At 34.2% G+C, this 22,221-nt stretch overlaps 1 protein-coding gene across 5 annotated transcripts in view; it reads left to right on the forward strand.

Moving 5' to 3' along the window:
* znf385d (zinc finger protein 385D) overlaps nucleotides 1-22,221 on the forward strand; it is a 238,940-nt gene that overhangs the window by 209,160 nt on the left and 7,559 nt on the right. For all 5 annotated transcript variants that reach the window (XM_051132064.1, XM_051132062.1, XM_051132063.1 and 2 more), the window contains one exon: nucleotides 21,122-21,400. In XM_051132064.1, the coding sequence (XP_050988021.1) occupies nucleotides 21,122-21,400 (279 nt within the window). The remainder of the gene's footprint in view (nucleotides 1-21,121; nucleotides 21,401-22,221) is intronic.

Here is a 22,221-nt window from a genome sequence, read left to right on the forward strand (position 1 = left end):
GGTGACTCGCAGCGGCTTGGAGGGCAAGACCGGAGCCTTCAGAGACGATGCAGACTCGGGGGACAGATAGCTCGCGAGCGTCTGTTCCACCCGAGGCATCGCTCTGTACCCTCGCTCATCCAACCCCGCCACATAACCGTAATTATAGGAAGCGGGGATGAACAAGCGGGACGAGAAGGGTGCATTCCATGATCTCGACACCTCAATGTGGAGATCAGGAAAGAAAGGAAGGCTCCGGCGTGCTGGAGGTGGTCGAGACCGCAGAAATCTCTCGTCCAACTTACTTTTCTGCGGTTCGACTAATGACTCGGCGGGCCAATCGATGCTGAGCTTGGCCACCGCCCGAGTCACCACCTCCAGTAGCTCCTTGTACTGGGGAAACTGAGGTGCTGCAGCCTCATCCACACTCACCACGTCAACCTCCTCGGAGGAAGATATGGCGAGCGTGGAGGCCGACCCCCGGGGGGAAGAAACCGCAGCGCGGGCTTCCGATCCCGAAGGCCGGGCAGCGGATCTGGTGGGTGAGGCAGAAGATAGGGGTCACCCGTCTCCATACCCTCCACCAGATCCAGTTGCGAACCCCACGAGTGCAGCCGCCGCTCCGCCTCGGCGGAAGCGGGACCGGACCCGCGGGGAACGCTGATGAAGGACCCCTCCGCGGAGAAGAGGTCCTTCCGGGAGCGGAGCAGACGCATCGGCAATGCGTCGCAATGCGGGCAATCGGACCGCTCGAGGGCCGATGCCGCATGCTCCGCTCCCAAGCAAGCCACGCATAGAGCGTGTGTATCCCTGCTCGAGATGTAACGAGAGCAGGGAGGAACACACGCTCTAAAACCTGGCTTGCTAACGTTTTTGGTTTTTTGTGATTTTTTTAGACATCTGTTCCAAAATAAAAGTGGTGCAAACTAGCAACCAAAAAGGGAACAGCACAGACACAAACACAGAGCGCTGCTGAAAGACAGAAGCTGACGCTCGTTCTGGCGCACGTGCTTTTATGCTTCCTGGTCAGTGACGTCACCCGCCTGTGACGTTTCGTTCTTCCATTGGTTTGATTGCACACGTGATTCAGAGCGCGGTCACGCTGAAGGCGTTCCCAAAGCGTTTCGACGCGGCTCGAGTTCCTGAAGGGGAAATGTAAAATTATCTGCCAGTGAGGTAAGTGAAATACTCTTAAAACAAGATTTTTCTTACTCCACTGGCAGATCATTTTAGGTATTTTAAGCAAAATTCACTTAATTTAGACATTTTTCCCCACAAAAAAACAAACTAAATATCTTATGTCATCTAGTAAATGCCTCTTGATTTAAAAACTTTTACATTTTTTCTCTTTTTTTTTTGGACTAGAAACTAGACAAAATACTAAGGATAAGCCTTTTTTGCAGTGTAAAAGCACTGACGAAACTGAATGTAAGTGCAAAAAGCATTTTTTTTTTGCTTTATTTTAGTTTTAATTTACATTTTTAATGCATTGTTTTATTTAAATGCTATATTATGTTTTTTTTTAATGCTATCGTTTAGATAATAGTTTAATAGTTTAAAAATGTAAATTTGCTAAATATTTACTCACCCTCAGGCAATCCAAGATGTAGATGAGTTTGTTTCTTCATCAGATTTGGAAAAAATTTAGCATTGCATCAATTGCTCACCAGTCTTCTGCAGTGAATGGGTGCCATCAGAATGAGAGTCCAAACAGCTGATAAAAACATCACAATAATCCACAAGTAATCCACACCACTCCAGTCCATCAATTAACATCTTGTGAAGTGAAAAGCTGAGTGTTTGTAAGAAACAAATCCATTAATTTGCTTTTTTAAACTTCAAACCATTTTTTCTGTTCAAAATATAAGTCCGTAATCCATAATAACACTTCCTCCAGTGAAAAAGTCCATCCCCTGTTGTCCTCTCATATCAAAATCCACCCACATATTTGCTTTGAGCTGTTTTGGACTGTTTTGGCTTGTAAATAGTGCTTGATCTGTATAGATTTCCCTTCTGATTCATACAAGATTATTTTTTTACTGGTGCAAGCAATATAGAACTCATAATGTAGCCAGAAGCAATGGTTTAAAGTCAAAATTTCTCAATGTTGGATTTGTTTTTTACAAACACACAGCATTTGGCTTCTCAAGATATTAATTGATGTACTGGAGTGGTGTGGATTAGTTGTGGATTATTGTGATGTTTTTATCAGCTGTTTAGACTCAATCTGACGGCACTCATTCACTGCAGAGGATCCATTGGTGAGCAAGTGATGCCATGCTACATTTCTCCAAATCTGATAAAGTTTGTGTTCTCTGCGCATTATGTAATTTATAACAACACGTTTCTGTCACAAAACGTTGTTCTTGTTGACACTTTGGGGTGAGTTTACTAAAAAGTTGCAATGGTTTTGCATGCAATCTGTCAGTGGAAAAATAAATACTGCAAAAGCTGTATTTAATTGCAAAAAGAACAATTATTTAGCTTTTTTTTCCCCCATTTTTACTTTATTTATTATTTATTTATAGTTAAAAATACTGACAAAACTGAATATCCTTAAAAAACAAAGTGTTTGTTTCTTCATCAGAACATGTATGGAGAAATGTAACATTGCAGCACATGCTCACCAGTGGATCCTCTTCAGTGAATGGGTGCCATCAGACTGACAGTCTGAACAGCTGATAAAAACATCAAAATAATCCACAAGTAATCCACACCACTCCAGTCCATCAATTAACATCTTATAAAGCCAAAAGCTGTGTGTGTTTATAAGAAACAAATCCATCAATAAGACGGTTTAAACTTTAAACCATTGTTTCTGGTCAAAATACGAGTCTATAATCCAAAATAACGCTTCCTCCAGTAAAAAAGGCCAGCTTCTGTTGTCCTCTCATATCAAAATCCACCCACATATTTGCTTAGAGCTGTTTTGGCTTGTAAGTAGCCAAATTTAGCTATAATTTAGCCAGAAGCGATGGTTTGAAGTTAAAAAGTGCTCAATGTTGTATTTGTTGTTTACAAACACACAGCTTCTGGCTTCTCAAGATGTTAACTGATGGAGTGGAGTGATGTGGATTACTTGTGGTTTATTGTGATGTTTTTATGAGCTGTTTGGACTCTGACGGCACCCATTCACTGCAGAGCATCCATTGGTGAACAAGTGATGCAATGCTACATTTCTCCAAATCTGATGAAGAAACAAACTCATCTACATCTTGAATGGCCTGAGGGTGAGTGCATTCTAAGCAAATTTTTGTTTTTAGGTGAACTATTCCTTGCAGTAAATGCATCTTTATATTCTGCAGTACTTTATTTAATTGTAGCTGTATGCATTATCTTTTTGACTCCATGGCAATCCAGTTTATCCTGGCACTAAATGTGCTAAAATAATTGTATGCTATATTTTTGATTAAGCATTTTTTATTCTTTCCCATGCAAACACATAAACACAAAAGATGCACTAGCATCAGCAGTTTTTGCTGTTTGTGTAATTTATAACAACACGTTTCTGTCACCAGAAGTTGTTCTTGTCGACACTTTGGGGTGAGATCACTAGAGAGTTGAAAAAAAATGCAAAAGACAAAGCTGTATTTAATTGCAAAAAGAACCCCAATACATGACAAACAACAAATTCTTGGTAGCAATTATTTAGCTTTTTTTCTTTTCATTTGTACTTTATTTGTTGAAGTAAAAAAAGATGTTTTGTATAGTTAAAAATACTGACAAAACTGAATATCCTTGCAAAAACTACTTTTTGCAACACTTTTCTCAGTTTTAAAAGTACATTTTTAATTAATTGTTTTTTAAAGGAATGCTATCGTTTAAATAATAGTTTAATAGTTTCAAAATGTAAATTTGCAAAACAATTACTCAACCTCAGGCCATCCAAGATGTAGATGAGTTTGTTTCTTCATCAGATTTGGAAAAATGTAGCATTGCATCACTTGCTCACCAGTCTTCTGCAGTGAATGGGTGCCGTCAGAATGAGAGTCCAAACAGCTGATAAAAACATCACAATAATTCACAAGTAATCCACACCACACCAGTCCATCAGTTAACATCTTATAAAGCCAAAAGCTGTGTGTTTGTGAGAAGCAAATCCATCAATAAGCCGTTTTAAACTTCAAACCATTGTTTCTAGGTTAAAATATGAGTCTATAATCCATAATAACACTTCCTCCAGTGAAAAAGACCAGCTTCTGTTGTCCTCTCATATCAAAATCCACCCACATATTTGCTTTGAGCTGTTTTGGACTCTTTTGGCTTGTAAACAGCACTTGATCTGTGCAGATTTCCCTCCTGATTCATACAAGATGGCTTTTTCACTGGTGCAAGCAATATGGAACTCATAATTTAGCCAGAAGCAGTGGCTTGAAGTTAAAAAGTGCTCAATATTAGATTTGTTTTTTACAAACACACAGCTTTTGGCTTCTTAAGATGTTAATTGATGGAGTGGAGTGGTGTGGATTATTGTGGATTATTATGATTTTATTAGCTGTTTGGACTCTCAATTTGACGGCACCCATTCACTGCATAGGATCCATTAGTGAGCAAGTGATGCAATGCTACATTTTTCCACATCTGATGAAGAAACAAACTCATCTATATCTTGGATGTCCTGAGGGTGAGTGCATTCTAAGCAAAATTTTGTTTGTAGATAAACTATTCCTGCAGTAAATGCAGCCTTCTCTTCGGCAGTACTTGATTTAATTGCGGCTACATGCATCATCTTTTTGGCAATCCAGTTTAAGCATTTTTTATTCTTTCCCATGCAAACACGTCTCCTTTCTATGTAAATGAGACTCATTATTGATTGCACCTTATTCATAAACCAGGTGCTGTTGTGATGCTGTGCAGTGATCATGATAGTGTGCTGCATCCTACACTCTTTATTACTCAAAATTGGGTTTTGCACCATGCAAAGGTCTTTTGTGTACATTTGCAATTTGCATAATTTCTTTAGCGAGCGGTGCTAAAACAACACATGCACGACGTGGAAATAAATGGTGCTATCGGCGGGTGCGATTTATTTTAGTCAATTCACCTTTTGTATCTCTGGAATGGGAACACACGAATCGGTGACCTACCTCTGCCTTTATCAGAAAACTAATCGAGCCAGTGTATTGTTTGCATTAATAAAGCTTGCGAATAAAGAAGGGCACCGTGACCCAGTTGAGTACATGATCACGCAGGGCCAGAAACCTCCCGATAAATCACGGCACATCACAGAGAACACGGCATCACACCCGAGCGCTTCTCTCCCGTTCCCAGCGTTTGCGGCGAGCTGGGCGTTTGTTTGTCAAAATGCCACTCGGTAATGAATATTAATGTGCGTAGATGTCAGAGAGATGAATTGTGGGGGCGGCTGAAAGCTGCATTATCTAGAGTTTATTTGCCGCATGTAATGAATAGCAGAGGCTCAGACACTAATAGGGCGGCTTCAGAGAGCAGATAGCGGCGCGTGAGATAGTCTGCTCTTTTGGAGTGGCTATTTAATGTGTTTAATTCAAGGTTTTCTTTTTTTCTCTTATTAAATAACAGTCATTTGTCAGGGCCGGGAAGTGAAAAATGTGTAGGAAGAGAATATGTATGCATTTGACTATATACTTGGGAGTTATTTGTTATCTTCCACCTCGATGTCAGTGCATTCGTAGTGAATTTCCGGGCTTTGGGGCTTATCTGTAAAGGTTGAGCTAAACTTCAGCATGAAAATAGCTTTGGACCTTGCAAAAAATATATATAATATATGCATGCTCTATGGCAGAGATACTCATGTTGTTATAGGAATGAGTGATATGGGCCAACACAAAAAGATACAATTTTTCATATCAGTTCATATCGATAGTTATTAGTTTTATTTAAATAACCATTGGTCTTCTATAGTAGCATACATTTAAATAATGATAGCCACAGTTAAAACTACATATAGCACCTTAATATCATGGTAAAAATATATAATCATATGGCTCCGAGGTATTTGTATAAAAACCAGCTCTAAATGCATTTAGTATAAATGCACATACACTATAGCTTAATCACAGAAAATACTGTAGTTATATTCCATTACTCATTTAACACGTCAACATTAATATTATAATAAAATTCAGTGTGATTTTGGCATATAAACATTATATTTAACATTGATCAAACTCTTGTTATCATTTCATCAAGGCAAAGTTTTTGTATATAATAATTGTTAATAATTATTTTTTTTAGGATCAAAGTGTATGTATATATTATAAAATTAGCAACTTTTATAATAAAATCAGTTTATTTCTCTTTTAATTTTTTATACTATAAAAATAAAAGTAATATAAATAAAAAAGTTATCACATGTGTACATATATATATATAATGATGCAAAAAGTTTTATGGCCAGTAATATTTATAATTTCATAGTATTTGTAATTTAATTATTTTTTAAGTATTAAGTATTTAAGTATATAACTATTTACAAGTACTTGTAATTTATAATATTTTGCATTTAATTGTTAAAATAAATATAAACATAATTATTTATAATTATTGTAACTTCTATATATTTTTAGTTCTACTTGCCATTGAAAATAATGCAAAATACAGTTTCATTGCCAGCTATATATATATATATATATATATATATATATATATATAATAATTATGCATAATTTGTATGCATATTATGCATAATTATGTGTAATAGTATTTATGCATGTAATCATTAAGTTAAATATCAATATAGAGGTTGTAACTGTATTATTTAATTGAATTTATTTTTAAAACTTACTTGACACTGGAAAATACTGCAAAATACTTTTTAATGCTGTCAAAAAGTGTATCATAATTTTTATATTCATGCATACTTTTTTTGTAATATTCCTAAAATCAGTTATTAAATTAAATATAATTATTGCAACTTTTTATATTTATTCTTCAGTTTATTTTTATTTTCAGTTCATTATTTGATTTTATTTATTTACATATTTATTTTGACTATTCACCTTTGGAAAATAATGCAAAATACAGTTTTATGTAATTATAAAATATATATATATATATATATATATATATATATATATATATATATATATATATATATATATATATACACATATACACACACACTGTTTTAGTTTTATTACACATATTACATATTGATATAAACAAAGAGATGGACAATTTGTATATATAGCTATAAGTTATGTAATATTAAAAACAGCACTTTACAAAAAGTGATGCTTTAAAACTTTAGGAAGCAACAAACGTCAAAACTTCTGTGTGTATTCTTGCATTCTGCTCTACTGTGTTTTTTTAGTCCCTGGAAAAGACTTTTACATAATTATTAGCAGTAGTAACTTTGTCAAATATTGTAGAAATAATTACTAAATGAACCATTACTTAGAGTGAAAGCTGGTTTACTTTCTTTTCCCTGGTACATCTAAAACATTCAGAGTTAGAAAAAGACACTACAGCACCTCCAGATCTAGCAGTGCCACAGACGTGTCCAAATTAAAAAAAAAAAAGGAACAAAAGTAAGAAATTGTCAGAGCTTAAAATGACATCTAATCAGTGAGACAGCAGCATCAGCAGCAGCAGCACAAATGGCCGCTATCTGAGGCAGAGAGAGAGTCTGGACATGCTGCCGTCCTTTGATGTGATGCCCGAGACGGGCAGAGGGCAGAGAGATGAGGAGATGAGTCAGCAGCCGCGTGCGTGTGTGACAGAGACGCCTCCATCTCTCTGTTCCAGTCCAGTGCCGCAGGAAATGTACCCTGATATTAGCTATTAAAGAGCAGATTGTCAAGGGAGGAACGCCAGCTCAGACAGCTGCACAATGCGGGCAGAAAGCACGAGTCAGGAAGAGACAAGAACAGACCGGAGTTAAGATGCTTTCAGGTGGTTCAGGACTGGATTATGGACTGGGACGGCGAAAACCACAGGCTGCGTGAAATTTCACCTGCAAATCTGATTCTTGTCAGACGTTTCTCCTGAGGAAAAGAGTCTGGGGATCTTACATGTGTCAGTTTCAGAAGATATTTCAACAGTGTCGACTGTGTTCAGATCAGTGTTATTTTAGTATCTCTGAATTACAGGGTTTATGCAGGTCCTAAAATCATAAAGTCATGACATTAAATGTTGCATGCATTGCTAAAATTATCTCCCACAGTTTTTTGGTGTTTTTTCTAATATAGATTTCTAAACATCAAGATGCATTTACTTGAGATGGAAAAAGAAGATATGAAGTCTTGTTTTCTGAGAAATTGAACAAAATTAAGTCAGTTTATGCTTAAAACAATATATCAGTGGGGCAAGAAAACTTGTATTTACTTTAAATTAAGTTGATTTTATTTAGAGCTTATTGGCAGGTCTTTGTTGTTTTTTTAATCGTAACTTGCTTCATATTGATTTACTTCACAAAAAAAAAAAAGTTATTTTGCTTCTCAAGTAAATGCATCTTGATTTAACAATATATAAACATTAACAATGGAAAATAAGACTTTGGATTTTTGCAGTGTGGTCAGTTATTAAAATATTTTAGTGGTTGGTAACAAAGGTGTTCATGTCTTCAGTTTTTTTGGAAACTTATTTAAAAATTAATAGAGATTGATTGTATTTTCAGCACCCATTGGGGGGGGGGGTGAAAACTTTTGAACCCTGATCTTCAAATTCAAAGAGTTTTCACCCCCATGTGTTTCCTTCTGAAGCATCAGTGAGTGTTTGAACCTTCTGTAATAGTTGCATATGAGTCCCTCAGTTGTCCTCAGTGTGAAAAGATGGATCTCAAAATCATACAGTCATTGCTGGAAAGGGTTCAAATACACAAAAACGCTGAAAAACCAAAGAATCTGTGGGAACTGAAGGGTTTTTCTGAAAAACAGCTGGCAGTTTAATTGTTTAGGACAAACATAGGGCTCATGAACAACTATTACTAAACAAAAAACACAGCTGTGGATCATTCAGGTAACACAGTATTAACAATCAAGCGTATGTAAACTTTTGAACGGGGTCATTTTTTATAAATTCAACTATTATCTTTTATGTGAAGTATCTTATTCAGTTCAGTACTAAATAAAAAATAACATGCATTTTGCGTGATCCCACTTATTATCATTTTATCACCTCGTTTAACCCTGATTCAGGTTTGCCAAGATAAAGAAGTCAGCCATCAGAAGGAGAGATCTCAATGTAAACAAAAACATTTTTCACCAAATGAAAATACTCTTACTTTATACTGTCACTGCATGACTCATTTGCTCTCATTTTTATTCCTCCTGAAGCATTTTATGAGAAGCATCTGAGTTGATAGTTAAAGGTGAAGTGTGTAATTTCTGCATCACCAAACAAAACTGCACAAGACTGCCTTGTAGTCAGTATAAACAGTGTAAACTAGGAGAAAGTTATAGAAAAAAATACACAGAGGAATCCATTAAGTCCGTGAAAGAGCAATAAAAATGTATTTTTGGGAAGAGAGAGATTTGCAGACTCCAACTGTTCAGTCATCAGCAAACCTGACGTTCTTTCGCAGCATCTTCTCTGTCTGCAACACTCAGCCTTTCATCAGCCACTGAGCTGGAAAAAAACCTTACAAACACACACTTACAGCCTGCTAGAGATGATGATGATGCTGCGGCTGCTGTGAAAGAACTCTGAAGTCACTTCAGCTCACTAAAGCTGCATTTATTTGATCAAAAATACAGTCAAATTCTGAAATATTATTAGCATTTAAAATAACTGCTTTCTATGTGAATATACTGTAATTTAATAATTTTTTTCTATGATGCAAAGCTGAATTTTCAGCATGATTACTCCAGTCTTCAGTGTCACGTGATCTTTCAGAAATCATTCTAATATGCTGATTTGCTCTTCGAGAAACATTTTTGATTATTAGATATGTTGAAAACAGTTGTGCTGCTTCCATTCCATTTTTGTGGAAACAGTGATACATTTCAAGATTGTTTGATGAACTGAAAGTTCCAAAGAACAGCATTTATTTAAAAAATAGAATCTTTTGTAACATTACAGTTGTCTTTACTGTTACATCTGGTCAGTTTAACTCAGTTAAATCAGTTTTTAAATCAGTTTAACTTGTTATTGACAGAATTTTCTGTCTTTCTGAGTAAAATTTGCTTTTTGTTCAAAAAGACTCTTTTGAAACATTGCATGTTCAGATGTTCATGCAACAAAATATTCTGTGGGGCATGAAATTTTTATACAAAATGATCAAAAATGCGGTAACAGAGGTGGCTGTTAATTCATTTATGCATCTTTGCTGTTCATTTCAAACTATTCATTTCATTCCCAACTATACATGAAACACCAAATCTTTTCTGATTGGCTGCGAATGTGTGGTGTCACGCAGCAGGTTTGTGTTGAGTGTGGACAGACAGATTGACTGTCACTAGAAAGCTGTCGTGCGGCGGTGCTTTGGACGTGGCGTTATGGCAGCAGCACAAATGACCTCCCTCACTGGTGTTTCACAGCAGCTATTACTCTCTATAAAATATGGAGCATTTCTAAATGAGATATTTGGGGCAATTAATAAAAAAACAGAGGTCTGACAGGAACGCGTGGCCCTCGGGGACTGATTTCACAAGTCAGTGTGATTCATAATGGGGCGTAATCATTATAATTAGAGGCCTTAATCCAGCATCATGGTGAAAATGTAATCAGAACTCAAGGGAACTTTCTGATTAGTTGGTATAATAACGAGGGTGGAAGGATTATGGAGACGTGCGCTTATTACTGCCCCCGTAATTAAAGAGCAGAGATTGGCAGAGCTTTCCAGAGAGGAACTGATGGAATGAGCCACTCTCTTTCTTTACTGAGTTACCTGAGTAAATGAGATCACTAGTATGTTTTGATCAAATTACTAGTTTTAAATGTATTATTTAATTCATTTTTATGTTATTGATAACATTTTTATATATATATATTTTTTAAAAGTATTAAGATTTATTACGATTTTTAAAAATTACATTGCTTTCAAACTAATTTCTGTAATTTTATCAGAGCATAATATATTTGACCCTGGACCACAAAACCAGTTGTAAGTGTACATTTTTTGAAATTTAAATGTATACATCATCTGAAAGTGAAATAAATAAGCTTTTCACTGATGTACGGTTTGTTAGGACATGATTTTATTTGGCTGAGATACAACTATTTGAACATCTGAGGGTGCAAAAACATCAAGATATTGAAGTTGTTCAAGTAAAGCTCTTAGCAATGCATATTACTAATCAAAAATTAAGTTTTGATATATTTATGTTGCAAAAAATTGCAAAATATCTTCAAGGAACATTACCTTTACTTAATATCCTAATGATTTTTGGCTTAAAATAAACATTTATAATTTTGACCCATACAATGTATTTTTGGCTATTGCTACAAATATACCTGTGCTACTATTAATATTTTTGCGAAGGGTAGCAAACTACTATTAAAAGCAAATAATAATAATTAATTAATAGTGTTGTAAGATTTATTAATTTTTTATTATATATCTCTATAGATTTATTTCAGTTACAAATTTCAAGTAACAAAAATCTTAAGCACCTTATATATATATATATATATATTAATAAATTATTAATGCACACATTATCAAATAATAATATCATCAAACAGGATTTTAGAGTGAGACAAACCAGCTAATATCTTAAAACATCATACAAGTCCCCCCAAGGGCCAATTTTATAAAAATCTAATTCTTTTTTGCATTTCTAATAAACTTTTCAATGGCAATATTATCAAATGATAGTTTTATCAAACAGGATTATATGTTTTAGAGTGAGACGAACAGCTGATATCTTAAAATATCATACTCATAGGTGTTTGTGCTGCTGTTTTCCCTGTAAAATTATGTCACTTCCTGAGGGATGATGTTATTAAGAACTGGCTTTTTAAAGTTAAGTTTAGCATTTTTTTTTTTTTAGATTATGAAGAGCTGTGCTGCTTTGGATTTAGTCTTTATTATATCTTTTACATTATCCTCTCTTGTTGCACACAGTACGGAAAAAAATTGCACAAGCAGTGTAGTCCGATTCATAAACAAATGACTCTTTTTGAAACGGGTCTTTTTAGGAACTGACTTTTTTACAAAAAGACTGGATGAAAACAAATCATGAAGAATTCCTAGAAAAACTTATACACCACCAGTTAAAACAATATTCTCAAACAAATAAAAATAAATAAAGAAAATAATAAATAAATAAATAAATTATAATAATAATATATAAAATAATATATAAAAATGATCAAAAATACAGAAAAAACTGTAATATTGTGAGATATTATTACAGTTTAAAATAATGGTTTTCTATTTTAATCTATTTTAAAAAACAATTTATTCCTGTGATGAAAAGCTGAATTTTTATCAGCCATTACTCCAGTCTTCAGTGTCACATGATCTTTCAGAAATCATTCTAATATGCAGATTTATTACTTTTATTTTCAATGTTGGAAACAGGTGTGTTGTTTTTTGAAACCTGTAATTTTTTTTTCAGGATTCTTTGATGAATAAAAAGTTAAAAAGAACTGCATTTATTCAAAATAGAAATCTTTTCTAACAATATAAGCTGTTGCTATCACTTTTTATCAATTTTACATTTTCTTACTGACTACAAATCATTTATTGACCACAAACTTTTAAATGGTAGTTTGTATTGTTACAAAAAGACTTGTATTTTAAATAAATGCTGTTCTTTTGAACTTTTTATTAATTAAAGAATCCTGAAAATAAGTATCACAGAATCACAAAATATTAGAAAATCACAAAAGAATTTCTAAAGACAGGAGTAATGATGCTAAAAATTCCGCTTTGCATTACAGGAATAAATTACATTTTAAAATGTATTCACATAGAAATTACATTGAAATAATATTTCTACATTTTTTTCTGGATTTTTTAATCAAATAAATGCAGCCATAATGAGCATAAGAAACACTTATAAAACTCGTTAAAAATATTACTGATCCCAAACATAAATAGTACATGAAAAAATGTTGTTTTATACGTTAAATTTTTTTCCAAAATGGTAATTTTTGTTTTATCTCATCTTTATTAAAAGTTTGTTGAATGCAAGGAGTATTTGAGCTTTTTAGCCACAGTTTCAACATGATTGAATGTCTTTCCATTATTTTTAGGGCATCAGAATATAATTGGCGACATAAAAATGAACTCCATGGACTGACCCAGATCTGCTCCGTCACCTTCAGCAGCCAGATAGAGCAGATTGATCAAGGCCATTCTGGTCATTAATGAGGAACCATCGATCTCTTAGTCTTTTTCCTCTTTTGATGTTGTATCTGTGTGCGTTTCTCCTTCTTTTGGCTCACAGGTCACAGCAGAGTCTATACATCACCAGCACACTGACAGACAATCAAAGCAGCCTGTACTCTCACAAATTACCCTTTAATGACTTATTTTCACACACAAATGCTGCTCAGATTGGTCACACATCATAGTTGGATGTGCCAAACTTCCTGTAGAGTCGGCCGCTCGTGATCCGAGCTTCCTCATGGTAGATAAAAATGAGGCTAATGTTCAGGTCAGCGGCGCCGCTCACCTCATTTACTCTTTATCTGTCGTTCAAGGTGAATCTCCCCATAAACAGCAAATGACTTTGTGGGCTTTTTGACGTTGGCGCTAAATTGATTAATCGTAAGTGGAGCTGCTTTAAATTACCTCCTCGCTGAAAGAGTAAAGCTGGATGGAAAATATTATCTAAATTGCTTGGTCTGTTCACAAGATACATGGCAAAGTTAAGTTTAGCCATTTTTTTGACTGTGAAGAGCTGTGCTGCGGTAGATTCGGTGTTTGTTATTTTCTTTTGCATTATCCTCACTCATTGCACACAGTAAGGAACAAATTGCACCACCAGTGTAGTCCGATTCATAAACAATTGACTCTTTTAAAACGGTTCTTTTTAATGAGTCAGTCAAAAAGAGGAATTAGTTCTTGTTTGAAATGTTACCACAAATAGTGTTGTGTTTGTTTAGTATGTAATTAGAACTATTTATTTGAGGGTTTTCCTCAAAAGTAATAAAAGAATCATTAATGGAGTCATTATGGAACTGGAATCATTAAGTGGAATGTGATTCATAATTGGTTAAATTGCCTGTGATTCTTAAAATAGAACATAATTCTTTCCAGACGACGTGCTCTTTCACACATCTTTGCACTGAATGTGTGTCTACTAAACAAGCACTAAAACTATTAAATAGTAATTAAAATAAAGCTGAAGTAAAATATGAATATTAGAGGGAAAAACGTACACTTTAAAATTAAGCAACTTTAGATTTAAAGCCCTACAACTGAAATAAAAGTTAAACGAAACTGAATAGAAATATAAAAATCAAAACAAAAACTAACAAAAGTGACAAAAGCACATAACGCAATTAATAAATCGTAAATTTAAAAAAATGAAAAGCTGAAAATGTAAAAATCAAAGCAAATTCGAAAAACCGATAAATACGATTACAATAAGGTTTCATTTGTTAACATCAGTTAATTATATTGTATATTATTATATTATATTAGTTGATCTCAGCAATTACTAATACATTTTTCAGAGCAAAAATACAGTTAACATTAGTTCATCAACTGTAAAATAACATTTAACAAAATAATATTAACAGTAGATAATAAATGTAAAAATAAAAATATTATTGTAAATACTTGTTAGTGTAACGTCTTTTTAAAAAAAATAAATTACTTATTCTTATTTTTCATTTATATGATTTAATTAACTATAAACTTTTCATTGACTCAAACCCTGGAGAAATGTTTACTACATTTCATGATGTTGATAACAAAATATATATATATTTTTATATTTCTCTTTGGGGTTTTTTTTATATCAAAAATAAGTTATGTCAAATGTAATCTAAAAGTAATCCAAAAGTAGTTAGAATACATTACCTACAATGAATACTCTAGTTTACATTGCTGACTACAAGTTTCACCATGTTAGTTGTAAACAGTAACAAACTACAATTTGTAAGTAATCTACTCCTGCTAACATGTTGTAGTATAGTTAGTTGTCTGTCTAGGTTGTTGTCAGTTAATATAACTGGTTTTAACAACACATTTGCATGTTGTCTGATGTTGGTTAATGATCACACTGACATGCAGGTAAACAAACTAAATATTACAAATTTGTTTGTTTCATTTTGTTTTTATTTTAAAATAATGTTCTCATTTAGATTTTTCTTTTTTATGATTTAAGTAATTATTTTTTTAGCTTTTTGTCAACTCATAAAACCCCTGCACTTCTTTTATTATATTAATAATAAATAATATTTTATTTTATTTTATTTTATTTTATTTTATTTTATTCCCTAGTTTGGGAAACCCTGCAGTAATGTTTAATACATTTAATGCTGTTACTAACAAGGAATGGAATACATTGGTTTTCTTAGTAAAAATAAACTGGTTACACTTTATTTTAAGGTGTCCTTGTTACAGTGTAATTATACATTTAAGTACTGAGTAATATTAATTAACTACATGTACTTACTATATGGTTAGGGTTAGGATTAGGGTTTTGGTTTAGGGCTACTTGCATGTAATTATGCATAATGAATTATTATTCTAATAGTAAGTACATGTAACATGTATAGCAAGGACACCTTAAGATACCAATGTTACCATAAACCCCATATAAATAAACCAGTTAGGTCAAAAGTAATCTAAAAGTAATCCATAAGTAGTCAGAATACATTACCTAAAATATAGACTGCATTACATTACTTTCATCATGTAATTTGTAATCAGTAGCAGATTACATTTGTAAGTAATCTACCAAAAAGTGCGGATGACATGTAGTATAGTTAGATGTCTTATTGTTGATATGGACTGTTATAACCGGTTTGTTTTTTCTCTCCAAACCCTCATCCGTAAAGCTTTGAGAAGAGCACTTTTGGCTTCCTGTTGTCTCTGGTCGAGTTCCCGGCTCTTACTTACAGTGGTCAAGCTCGACTGAAGTGTCCGTGTTGCCGCGCCTGCAGATTTAATAGAAACTGGAGTGCAAATGAAGTTCTCTGTGCCGAGCCGTCATGGTCAATGATGCTTCTCTTGTGGGAGAGAAATGGCTCTTTTTTTGCCGTCGGCTCTGGCGCTCCAGTCCACGGCTCAACAAGCTAATCTCCTTTAGCCAGCTGGTGAGCCTTTCAACATGGATGAGGGGCTCTGGGCTTTAAAACTATATGTGCACATTGGTGAAGTTAGGGTTAACTAGGGCTGAAACGATTAGGCGAAGTTATCAACACCGTCGACAGTCCAAAAAAAAAATGTCGACAAATATTTTTGTTGTTGAACAGCCGTTTTATCTCATAATAGTGGTCTGCAGTACCACAGTTTGACCAGTGTGGCGCTGTAGCGCAAAATTCTAATTCAGTCTCCTGGCTGCCAGTGTTGCCAAGATTTTCCTGCAGAATTGTGCTACTTTTATGCTGCTGAAATCGACCTCCCTCTCGAATGCGACTGAAAACTACTGCATGCGACTAAATATTTAGAAGCACCATGTGTGAGTGACTCAATCAGCATATTTATGTTTGTGCTGAGGGGAGCTTTAAAGGTTTCTATGTGTTTTTGCGATGTTGAGTAATGTATCACAGACATATCTCATAAACAAAGTGCAGAGAGAGTGTAAATAAGAGACTGATTGTGCGGTGTAGAGAGCTTTGTTGATTATAATGGAACTCTGTGAGATGGCAATGAACTGAAATGAGTGACAGCTTTTAATGATTTTGTAAATGAGATATTGATTTAATACAACAGTTAAATAAAAAGAAGTTAATATTAAGTGACTTAAATTGTCTAACTATAACAGTTGCCTGGTTTTGTGGATTTAATCATCAAAAATAGTAAAAAAAAGTCACAACCAAGCCGCTGCGCACACAATGGTGTTTCGTTTATGAATGATTGTGCGTTTTTAAATGAATCTAGTGAGTCAATGATTCAACTTGCCATTCATAAAGACAGTCACTTGCTTTGTTCGTAAACGAATCAGCCGTTCAAACGAATCAAATGAACGATTCAGTTATTAAATCAGTGACTTGCTGCCACCTACTGGCAGTTTTAGTTTAATTTTTAAAGTATCTTTTTAGTTATTTAAATCATTTATTATTTCTGTATTCAAAATTGTATATTTGAAACATTACTCTCAACAGGTGTTTATGAATTTGACTGCATTCATGCCACCTCTGAGCCTCATTAAACATGAAAATACACCTACAAACCAGTACAAATTAATTTTGTTAATACTGATTTCATTTGATTAGTAACTTATTCTTATTCTGTCAGGTTGTGTGTAGGAAGGAGACGTAGGACAACAAAATATAACTTTAAATGGCTTTAATAAAATCCAAACAAGGGTACGTCCAGACAGGAACAGCAGGGAAACACACACTAACATAACTTTAAGATTGGACGACAACCACATAACTGAATACAACTTATAAAGGGGTGCTAACGATACAAAGACAGGTGTGGGTGATTAACCAATAAAGACTTAACAAGGAACGGAACAGGAAAGACCATATAAGGGCACAGAAGGGAGACACCAACAAAACAGTCCACAGGGGTGTGACATATTCTACTGGTTCTTATTCTGTTCTAATTAGAAAAAAAGCATAAAAAATAGAATAAAAAAAAAAAAAATTACATAAAAGAAGACATTTAATGAAGTTAGAAAAAATCAATAATGAAGGTAAAAACAAAATTCCCCTGTAAATCACTTTAAGGAGTCAAACATTTTTTTTTTTATTATTGATTAGAAGGTGCTCCTGAAATTTTGAAATTTTCTCCTAAAGAGAAAAGTAAGCGTTGAGCCCTGCAGACCTGGCAACCCTGCTGGCTACAATTCACAAATTGCAAAAGCTGAATAATTAATCAAACAATCAATCTTTTGTCAATTCTAATAATCATTATATTAATTGATTTTCAAACGTTTGTTGCAGACCTAGGCTTAACTAATTGGTTTTAGTTTAAACAAGATTTTCGGAAGCATCCATGCCTCTTTTCTTTTACAGATGATCCGAAGAGAAGCTCTGAGATAAATAAGAGACTCTACTTAACGGGTCACCAAAATAGAACGACATAATTCAGTATCGATTGAGTCCCCGGGGTCTGAAATGAAGAGAGCCTCTGGGTTATTACTGTACAAAGAGTTCAGACCCCTTAGACATTGATCAGAGCGTCCTGCCAAAACCAGAGCTCATCTGGGAAAAATCAGCGGCACTTTATCTTATTCGGTGCAATTAATTTCACTGTCCAGCGCATTAGGTAATATTGGCGTGTGGCGCCATTGATCTCGATATCTGACACAGTTATTTTCCAGCACAAATAAAGGAAGTCTTCAAATCAAATCCAACACTCAGGGGGGAAAAAACTCGCAGCCAGAACGCAAGAATAATGCGCTCATGTATTATTGACAATGGCACCGGAGGAGCTTTTAGAGGTTGACAAGTCATCAGTGACATCAGGGTTTGTGTTTATGCGTGCCTGATGCATATTTATTCATCCAAAACGCAATCCAATACTCATTTATCCAGTGGACAATATAATGTGTTTATAATTAGAAAAATCTGACTTTTATTTGCACCTCAATAGCATTTGATGCATTTGCTTCAGTTAAAACATGCGTGTGTTTATCAAATATTTATTTAATTTTGTAATAATTTAATTTTTATTAAACATATTATCACATTATAACATTTTTGTAATTATTGAGTTGGCTTGAGAAAGCTTACTCTTCTGAGCCGAAATTTAGTCAGTATCTCCTCCTAGAGCTTTAAAGCTACAACCACCAAACTCGGGTCAGACCTTAACACTGGTTTGAAGTTAGTTGCTGTATATTTTCTAACTGATCCAGATTACGGTTTTCGAAAAGCAGACTATCAAAACTATCTAAAATCCCATAGACTTTCATTGAGGGTGTGAAAACTTTTATACAATGAGACTTATGGTGATGTAAGCTATCTGTTGCAATAGTAAAGCTGAACAACTCCCTACTAAAAAAAAACTGCTAAAACCAGCCTAAGCTGGTTGGCTGCTTTGGCTGGTCTTCCAGGCTGGTTTTAAAGTGGTTTTGGCCACTTTTTAGCTGTTTAGGTTGGCCTTAGCTCTTCATGCTGGGAAACCTGCTAAAAGACCAGCTATTAACTTAAACCAGCTATTTTCAGCTTTGATTAGACACCAGCCTAGGCTGGTTTTAGCTGTTTTAAACTGGTTTTAGCTTATTTTAAGCAGTTTTTTACAGAATCTGCTGATTTTACTTGGGTTAGCTGGTTTTTAGCTGGATTTTTTTTTCATTCATGTTAGCAACATGTTAAATCATAGTAAAACATGCTAACAACAGGCTAATCAGGCAAGAAAAATGCTAACATGCTAATTAAGTTAGAAACATGTTAGAAATATGCTAACAACATGCTAATCATGCTAGCAACATCCTAGTAACTTGGTAATCATGCTAGCAACATGTTAAACATGCTAGAGTCATGTTAGCAACATGCTAGTAACTTGCTAATCATGTTAAAACATGCTAACAACATGCTGGTAACATGTTAATCATGCTGGAATCATGCTATCAACATGCTAATCATGCTAGAATCATCCTAGCAACATGCTAGTAACTTGATAATCATGTTAGAAACATGCTAGTAACATGCTAATCATGCTAGCAACATGCTAGTAACCCTGGTGGAAAAAAACAGCATATGCTGGTAGGTATGTTTTGATGCTGGTTTAAGCTGGTCCTTAGCTGGTTTAAGCTGGTTCTTTGCTGGTTTATGCTGGTCATGTTGCTGGTCAAGGACCAGCTTAAACCAGCATCAAAACATACCTACCAGCATATGTTTTTTTTCACCAGGGAACATGCTAACAACATGTTAGTAACCTGTTAATCATGCTGGAAACATGCTAGTAACTGGCTAATCATGTTAAAACATGCTAGTAACATGCTAATCATGCTAGCAACATGCTAGTAACATGCTAATCATGCTAAAAATGCTAGTAACTTGCTAATCATGTTAGAAAAATGTTAACAACGTGCTAGTAACATGTTGATCGTGGTGGAAACATGCTAACAACATGCTAGTAACATGCTAATCATGCTAAAAACATGTTAACTTGCTAATCATGGTAGTAATGTGATAGGAACATGATAAGTCATGGTAGCAACATGGTTAAACTATGTTAAATCATACTAGCAGCACTGTTAAACCATCCTAAATCGTGGTAGCAACATGCTGATTCAAGCTAGAAATGTGTGCGCTCCCACTCTGTCCCAAACTTAATTTTCAATAATTAAATTCAAACTTTTAAGTGTTTCAAATTTATTTTGAACTTTCAGACAAGGCTTTCTCAAGCCAACTTCAAAGTTCTTCTACGAACTTTACTCTAGTTTTTAATTTGATTAGTAAATTAAATGCTTAAAAAATTAAAAGGTACTTTATCGAAATCATTTTCTTTTCTTATTTAAAGCTTGATAGAGACTAACTAAATGATTATTTATTAAAATGATGAGTCTGTATTTATTAATTAATTAATTAATTTTACAAATTATTAAATTATTTTTGTATTAAAATTAATTACAATTAAAATTACATTTAAATGTAAATGTTTAATTACAATTAAATTGTGTTGCCATGTAGTTTGTTAGGTGTTCTGGAAATTGATCTTTTTTTTTGTATAGTTTTTGTATAGTTTTTGTACATTTTATTAAATTATTATTGTAATATTTGATTAATAAATTATTATTAACTAATGATTACTTGTTATTAGTTATGTGTGAGTGTGTGTGTGTGTGTGTGTGTAGTTATGCTGGAAATTGGATAATCTTTTTGTATTTTTTTTTTTTTTTGTTATCCATTAAACTGAATACTTGAAAAATGAAAGGTACTTAATTTAAATGATTTTTTTCTTTCTAATTGAAACTTGATAAATGGAAACAAAACAATTATTCATAATACATGAATGATGACTCTGGCATCAGTGCAGAGTCTGGCAACAACTTCACATTGTGAAGCACTTGAGTTCAAACAAAAGACTCGCAATAAAAACAGTAAAACTGTTGTTTTGAACAAGATCTTTTACGGTATGTGAATTCTAAAGCACTGATCTCACACTTACCAGTAACAGGTCATTTGTCTTTTACAGGTGGGAGTCCTGGAGCGCCCGTGGCCCCTTCATCACCCTCTTCTGCCCCAGTGTCCGGCCCTAACGTGGAGCCCACAGAGCCAGAGTCTACCTCAGCGTCAGGAGGGGAGGACGGCCGCTCCATCACGCCCAACCCGCCTGAACAGGAGGAGAACGACCTCGCAGTCAGTCCAGAAACGGAGATGGAGACGGAGGATGAGAAAGCACTGCGTCTGCTCTACTGCTCCCTCTGTAAGGTGGCCGTCAACTCGGCGTCGCAGCTAGACGCGCATAACAGCGGTGAGCAGCTTCTCAGAGCACCTAGCAAAGAAGCTTTTCTAAATTTAGCAAGATCAGGTCTTACTCAGACACCCTAACAGTTGAGGGCTTTTAGAAGTACAAATCATCATATTGCTGTTGCTGCTGTTTTATGAAAGTGATGCACAGCCTCTTCTTAGTTTGAGTCAGAGTTTTAAAAACGGAATTTAAAAAATCAAAATGCCACTAAAATACTAGGTTATGATTTTTGGCATGTTGGGTTGAGGCTAATTAGGTTACATAAACATGATAATTGGTAGCACTACTGTTTAAAAGTTTGTTTTTTTTTTTCAAGAAATGAGTGTTTTTATTCAGCAAGGATAGTTTGAATTGATCAAAAGTGACAGTAGAGAAATTTAGAATGTTACAGAAATTCAAATTTTCAAACGTTCTTTTTAAACATTCTACTTATCTGAGAATTCTGAAAATCACAGTTTCTAAAAAAATATAAAGCAAGACAACTATTTGCACCATTGGTGACAATCAGAAATGTTTCTTGAACAGCGAATCAGCATATCGGAATGATTTCTGAAGGATCACGTGACACTGAAGACTGGAGTAATGATGCTGAAAATTCAGCTTTGCATCACAGGAATAAATGACACTTCAAAATATATTTAAATAGAAAACTTATTTTAAATTGTAAAAATATTTCACATTTTTACTGTTTTTACTGTATCTTTTATCAAATAAATGCAGCCTTTTTTTAAAAAAAACACTGTTCTGAAACACTTTTTGCTTCAGAAAAATGTTGTGATGTGGATCTGTTTGATTTGGTTCAGGGTTTGGAAATTTTGGAAGAT

The sequence above is a fragment of the Labeo rohita genome, chromosome 16 (genome assembly GCF_022985175.1).
Source record: "Labeo rohita strain BAU-BD-2019 chromosome 16, IGBB_LRoh.1.0, whole genome shotgun sequence".
Lineage (NCBI taxonomy): Eukaryota > Metazoa > Chordata > Actinopteri > Cypriniformes > Cyprinidae > Labeo > Labeo rohita.